The 7,842-nt window shown below is 33.3% G+C and overlaps 1 protein-coding gene across 1 annotated transcript; it reads left to right on the top strand.

Moving 5' to 3' along the window:
• The first annotated feature begins 6,563 nt into the window (after positions 1-6,563).
• Positions 6,564-7,338, top strand: LOC149770938 (uncharacterized). Its single transcript, XM_089948969.1, has 2 exons — positions 6,564-6,966; positions 7,208-7,338. The coding sequence occupies exons 1-2, from the start codon at positions 6,620-6,622 to the stop codon at positions 7,212-7,214; spliced, it is 354 nt and encodes a 117-aa protein (XP_089805095.1). The 5' UTR covers positions 6,564-6,619; the 3' UTR covers positions 7,215-7,338.
• Positions 7,339-7,842: the final 504 nt, after the last annotated feature.

The following is a 7,842-nucleotide window of genomic DNA, read 5'->3' as shown; positions in this document are numbered from 1 at the left end:
ATTCAATAGATGAAGAAGTAGATAGGATGACGCGTTTTAATGATCATGTCACTGATTCACACATATTTCGAAAATAGTAAACATGGTTTTAGCATCCAGTTCAGTGATTGGTAACTCACCATTTATTGTATTGTATTAAATATATATATATATATATATATATATATATATATATATATATATATATATATATATATATATATATATATATATATATATATATATATATATATATATATATAAAGTTTTCAAACCGATAACATGTGAATTCTTAAAATCCGTTGTCTTATTTATGTATTCATATGAATCACTTTCTAGTTATACAAATCCAAAAGCATGAGGGTATTTGGATCTTATCATAGGTCGTAATATTAATATTTGAGATGAAATTCAGAGGTGAAAGTCAATCCTGACAAAATATTAGTGCTTGAACTTTCATCATCATACATGTTCTGGGTGATAAACGAATTCAGTTTATTTGAGATTTGTAATATTTATGGATTACTTTTATTACAATCGCTTCTTATAACAACCCATGAAATTCGACCTTAAATGCTAGACGGGATTTTATATCATTTCTAAAGAAATTTATCTACGTTATGCGATCATACCTTCATGTGTGTGTGCGTTCATGGTTGCATGCCTGTATGCATGGATGTATGTATGTATGTATGTATGTATGTATGTATTAGTTTGATAGATAGATAGACATATATATTTATGCTTTAAAAATAACATGTTTTTTAAAGTGTTGGAATAAATCAAGGTGATATACGAATTTTATTGGCATTACAAAATGGGAATCGCCCATGGCGCAGTAAAACGCATTAATAACACACTCTCAACCGTGTGCTGTTCTTCCTAAATCAATGATGAATTTCTAAACATTCATCTTTATTGACGTACGAAAATAACGATACAATGTATGAATAATCCCTTTTCTAAATAAATGTAATATGGTTTACAATTTCAACGCATTCCTTTCTGCTTTCTGTTCCACCCTCCCGTCTCAAAACTGAGCAGAAATTTGGAGTGAGAGAGAAAAAGAAATAGGGATGGATGAAAACCTTAAACTTGAACTCACACGAGGCAAAATACAAAAGTATTTGCTTCATCGTAACGATATGTGTTGACTTTCCTTGGGATTAATCTACACTGTTTATATAATCCATTAATACAAATGTGGCAACCCTGTCGACATTATACGAGCTTCTCGGTTACGAGGTACACATGCTGTGATGTATTTAATATTTTCATGCTGTTATTGTGTCAAAAAAAATATTATAATGTTCTAACAATTGCGTATTATAAGTTAAATATGAAAATGTCCAAAGGCAACCACCCCCTTCTTCTTCTCTCTCTCTCTCTCTCTCTCTCTCTCTCTCTCTCTGGAACAAGATAGAGGTGAAAATCTATTTAAGACGAGCGTAGAGGATTTTTGTTTGTGTCATCCCACGATGTATCTGGACTTACTAATGATAGTAAACCTTACGTCAAACCGACCACAGGATAAGAGGGAGAGAGAGAAAGAGTTCGAGAGATACAGAAAGAGAGAGACAGAGACAGACAGACGGAGAGTTTTAAAGTCAAACATACCACAGAGAGAGAGATAGAGAGAGAGAGAGAGAGAGAATTTTATGATCGTTAGTCCTGTTCTCAAAGCAGAATAATACATTAGATCAACTGTACATATATTAAAATATTTGAATTACCTCTTTTTGGTTAGTAATTTTGCTTAGTTTCTTATTTCACGCTAATTTCCATGCGCAAGGTACGTGAATGACTAACGTTGATGTGAACTGCGCAGACAACCATATGCTTGTAGTGTTCTACTAACTTCACTGAATCAATCTTTCAAGTTTAAATCATAAGTTTATATTATGTTGAGTTAATCAATGTGAAGAAAATTAGAGACTCAAATGAGAAAAGAATCAAGTAAGAAATATGCAAGGTGATCGTGAATAGCCACAAAAGGCATACAACTGCATTTTGTAGCAACCCACACTAGGCAAGGATGTACGGAGTTCATTCACTCGGTCAATACACGTTTGAATTTAGTAAATCTGAACTATATTCATTGGGAAAATATATCCATTTCTATGTGATATAAATAAAATATAAGTATACTATGTATGCTGTATTAATGATATACTATTCGTTGTATAGCATTTTCATTAAAAGGAAACTCGGCGTGCCTCGCTTACTTTTAATGAAAAATGTATACATCTGGTTTTATATCATTAACGCAACATACGTAATATATACAAAAATAACAAGACAAAAAGATGCCGATGTGTGATAAAGTATTTGTTTTGGTTTAAATCTTACGTTATGGGATTTTCTTCTGTTGAACTCGTAAAACTTAATATCAGAATCGTTGTAATTTATAAATCAATGTACACTAATATTGTAATAACTGACATGGCGGACCAATAGTACATTTAAATGAGCACTGCATTTAAGTGAACCCATGTGATTCGAAATCAGATCTATTTGTAACAGTTATGATTGATATTAAACAACTGCTGAACCCAGTTTAATTCGTTTAGTTTTCATTTGACAATGTTTCCTACTTAGGGAAAATTCAGCCTTACATTGGCCATCGATGTGTCAACACTGCAAGTGTCGTTTAAGTCTCATTAAAATCTGGTCCTTGCGATGGCGTTTTTTGCTAAAAAGCTCACTAGATTTTCAAAGTTCCATTAATTGGAGTGCTTTTATGCATGGATATACGTGAAATTTAAAGTGTTTTAAAACATGTTTATAATTTTCAGCTATATCAGGATAAAGATATTTATTCGTAGCATCACAAGAGCGGAGTATAACATTCTTTCCCAAGTGCATGTGTTGCCTACATTTACTTATACATTCTTTGCAGTAGTAGCTGAGTTAAGGTTGAAGTAATAGCGATAGTTGCATTAGCGTTCGCGCTATAAGTAGAACACGTGGCCGCTGAAATATAGCCGTACTGAATCTCGAATGACGACCAAATCAAGGCAGGAGGGGGTTTACCGAGCATAAGATTGATACTCTAAAAGATTTGTTAACTAGTTGGTATTCATTGCAGATAACGAAGATATGTGGTTACATAATAATACTATAGTGACACAGGTTCATTGTTTGCACGAATATGGCCTCAACGTCAGAATTCAAAAAGCAACACATCAATTAATATCCGCGTTTAAATGTTCAAGAGGAAGGTTTGAATACAAGACTACAGTGAAAGACATTACAATAGCATATAGTTATTAAAACAATAAAGTGGGCGGAGCAGGAGAACCACCAACGGGGAATTAACTATGAGACAAAAATGTGCCGTTTCAAGAAGAGCGTGGTTAATTATTGATCATAAACACACCTTTCACAAATAAGTATAATATTCATGAAAGGTCATAGGAGTGATAGGTACAGTATAAGGTACCCATTTTTGTATTACAAAAAGTACACGTGATACGTGTTAATTAAAAAGTGAACTCCAAAACAATGGGCTCAGAGTTCATCCTTGTTCACTAAAAATATTGATTTACGAAGCTGAATTATTCGAAGACCTACCCAAGACAAAACAAACTTTTAATACTTTGGATTTGACAAGCTTTTTGTGATTCCATGTTAAAAAAAATTGTACACCACAGTTGGGAGAGTTGTTTTATTGTTTTGTTTTAGTTTAGCTTTCTTTACTCACATTTCGACACATGTTTGCTTTTAAAAGTTTGGAAGAATAAAATACCATTCACTGTGTGAATTTGAAATGAAGAGTGCCAGATTCGGAGGTGTCTCTCCAACACTAAGATAGGTACCATCGGTACACACTGTGTTACCATTGTTTAGTGATAGCATGGCATCAGGAGTAATAGTCTATTCGCATTTTGTATAAAGCGTATTCTAGATGAGTGTACATGTGATATGTTTTTACGAAATGAGTTGATTATGATTTACCACAAGCTATTTGTATCAAGTATTACGATGAACTAATCCGCCAATAAAGGTTTACGTTATTTAAATAAAGTGTTGCATCGGAGCCAAACTACAAGGACAATAATCGATCCATAATCATGGAATAAATACAACACTTTGATAGAAATTATTATTACATCATGTAATATCGTGATGATCAAAACTAGATCACATGCTTTCTAAGTAGAGTATACTTTGAGTCATAATAAACAACTGGTCAGAGCAAAATCATGCAGGTTCTACGCTTCCTACATCTACTTGCAATATATCAAACGTATGATCACAATTTATGCAATAATTGTATTATATACATAAATGATTTAATATCTGGTTTATTCTGATTGGTTCTAATCATTCATAGGACACAGATCTGTAATATGCTGCGATGATTCATCAATCGACCAATAGGACTGGTTTTCTCTCGGCCCTAAGAACAGTATTTTTTCACTATTAACACAATCAATCAATAGGAAAAGAACAGTATATTTTCACTATTAACACAATCAATCAATAGGAAAAGAACAGTATATTTTCACTATTAACACAATCAATGTTCATGTATCCACACAATAAAAAAACAATCCGCTTACAAATGGAATCATATCGTACGTGTAGAATTATTCAGACAAAATTGAATGCCTTACCTGGTACTTTGAAATAAGATTTTGAAAATTATTTTCAAGAAGCGTGTGCATGATCTTTACACCTCTAAACGAACATTTTTCTCTCATTGGTGTTTACTTTACTAAGTTTGCTTGGAATGTGACCGCTGAAAGAAAATAATATTACCAATTTAAGAAACGTTTTACATATATGGAAGAGAGGTACCAACATTAACATGCCCCAACGTAACACTGTTAGGCGACACGACAATTTAATAGACAGTGCTTAACAGGTACAATCTACTGACAAATGTAATTTTAAATAAAGTATATAGAATTCAAATATATTATATTTTGGAAATTCTTCATGATAGATCGAGACATTGTATGAATTAAATTTGTCAAAATGTTGCTTGAAAATATTAAGTGGAAAATGCATAAAAAATGATTTATCAAATCCATCACATGGATTATTTTTTCATAATTGTAAAAGCAAACATGTCTGCATTGCAAACGGAAATTTACATCCATACAATTAAACAACATAAACAAAATACGTTTCTGGTATTTCTTAGTCATCAATTATTTAATTTGCTGAATGTATTAACTATCAATCATCGTGTTTACTTAAGTTAACATGCATGCAAAATAAGGTCCTCACGGATATAAAAGGACTGGATATTCGACGATTCAGCACAGGCATTTACCAGACTGGTGTCACAATTTCTGATCCTACTTCAAAATTTGCTTGACATTGTTGTCATCCAGGTAAGTGATTGTATGCGACATAGAAATTATCGTTCGTTAATAACCTATACATCACGCATGGTTCTTTTAACTTATGCCATGCTTACAATTTCCGAATGTGGAGACATGAGCTTGTATACATTTGAATTATCATTTCTGGACGCAAGATACGTTTCAGTTATATTCATGCTCTCCTATTTTTGTTTTTTCTCTATTAGCAGCATTCAAGTCTTTTTGGGGGATCATACAAAGGGTCTCTAATTTTGGTAGTATATCAATTTTACATACCAGCTAACTGCGAAACAGTTTAATTTTGTAACGAAAACAATATGTTCTACAAGAAGAACCACATTATCGGTAATATATGTATAACCATATTGTCTTTAAGAGATATACATGCGTATATATGACAACCAATCTTTACAATTAATTAATTTGTTTTAATTTCATGTATAGACAAATAGATGATCTAAAATATATTACTCATAGAACCGAACCGAAAAAAGTGATCCTAAATCCAAATCATGTTTTATTTAAATATCCGGTTTGAAAATTATTTTATTGTCCACTTGGGTATCATTCTTCATACTGCCTAACATCACGAAACGTTGTGGCAATCATTCACATAGTGGACCTTTCCATGGTTTGATCTAAGTTATTACACTGCGTCACACAAAATAACAATTCACTGTCAGGTGAATCTACTCTCTTTTACGCCATGTTTAGAGTTTATGTATCGTAAGATAGAACATAGAATAAAACTGAATCATTGTTGTCAGTGTAAGTCACTTTTGAAAACGCCATTAAGTTTCCATATAAAGGTCATACGGCCTTTCGCAACCATCGCCTTTATTCCTTTTTCAAGATAATGTATACGAACAGCTCACACAATTACTTTCAAGCATCACAGTATTACAAATCTGGATATGAATGTGTGTTTCCATAAGACGTTGCACAGTCAATCGCCCTAAAGCGCCACTCCTAAACTTGGAACGTATATATTTTGCAATCTGGAGACGGTATAGGATGTACTTTGTTTACAAATCAAAGGTTGCCAGTGAAATCCCGTATGAGCGAGAGCCTAATCTTCAAAATTAAAACTGTATTTATTTTCTCGTTTCTAGTGTACAATTGAAACATTTGTCACCACCGTACAATTCAAATAATATGCATTCACGCCCGGTCTTTATTCATTGAAAATGTCAGAAAATGTAACATCAACTTGCTTTCTGTTTACCGTCTAAACTACGCTCCCATACAAAACATTAAACGCTAACTGTTATTTTGTGAACTTACATTTCATTTTGCAGAGGAAAATGAAGGCCGTAATTGTTCTTGTAGCCTGCTTAGTAGGTGCTGCCATTGCTACCTATCCGTTTGGTGGCGGATATGGCAGTTATGGTGGATATGGAGGTTATGGTGGCAACGGCGGATATGGTGGCTATGGATGGCATCCTGGATATGGTGGATATGGATGGTATCCTGGACATGGTGGATATGGAGGATATGGATTATATGGTGGATTAGGTGGATACGGCTTTGGATTAGCTGGTGGATATGGTGGATACGGATCGTACTTAGGTGGTGTACTCAGGGGATACAACTGGGGATTTGGACACCACTTTCCTAAGTTTGATTACGGTTACAGTAGACACCATAAAAAGTAAGAATAAATATTAGTCATCCTTGATAAGTCTGTTACATGTTACGGTATGACGACATTTTTACAATTTAACCATTAGCTTATCCACTTCATTTCTACTGACTCATTACATGTCTTTGTGCTTACAATTCGAAGTAGCCATAACGTCGTTTCGTCAAGATGAATATCAATATTTTATCAATATTGTATTGTTTGGGCAAGTGAGCTTGCGAAAATGCTCTAAATTTGTTCCTTTTTACAGATATTAAGACAAACAAAATGATCCAAGGACTGACAAGAGAGCGAAAGGAATATGACTCCATATCTCGATTACTAGATTAGCAGTATTTGTACATACTACATCAATAAACATATTTGATCGAAGACACTAAATTGGCTTTATCACTATTTTATTTCTATTATCTCACTTCCTCTGTCTGTCAGTCAGTATGTCTGTCTGTCTCTGTCTCTCTCTGACACACACAATTATAATATTGCCACGAGTTTATATTCTACTTTGACTGCAATTGTGATGAAAGTACTGCCAAATGTTTTAAAGTGAACGATTCTTGACGTAAAATGGGACTGAATCAATGAGTGAAATATTTAAGTAAATGTAGGCAAACATTCACTTGGGAAAGAATGTTATACTCCGCTCTTGAGATGCTACGAATAAATATCTTTATCCTGATATAACTGAAAATTATAAGCATGTTTTAAAACACTTTAAATTTCACGTATATCCATGCATAAAGCACTCGAATTAATGGAACTTTGACAATCTAGTGAGCTTTTTTGCAAAAAACGCCATCGCCAGGACCAGATTTTAATGAGACTTAAACGACACTTGCAGTGTTGACACATCGATGGCCAATGTAAGGCTGAATTTTCCCTATG

This window comes from Sinohyriopsis cumingii, unplaced genomic scaffold, assembly GCF_028554795.1.
Source record: "Sinohyriopsis cumingii isolate HCF-2022 unplaced genomic scaffold, ASM2855479v2 utg002203l, whole genome shotgun sequence".
Lineage (NCBI taxonomy): Eukaryota > Metazoa > Mollusca > Bivalvia > Unionida > Unionidae > Sinohyriopsis > Sinohyriopsis cumingii.
This window is presented reverse-complemented; position numbering and strand designations above follow the sequence as displayed.

Excerpts from the sequence above, each read along its gene's own strand:
- LOC149770938 (XM_089948969.1), top strand. The coding sequence starts at position 6,620 with ATGAAGGCCGTAATTGTTCTTGTAGCCTGCTTAGTAGGTGCTGCCATT.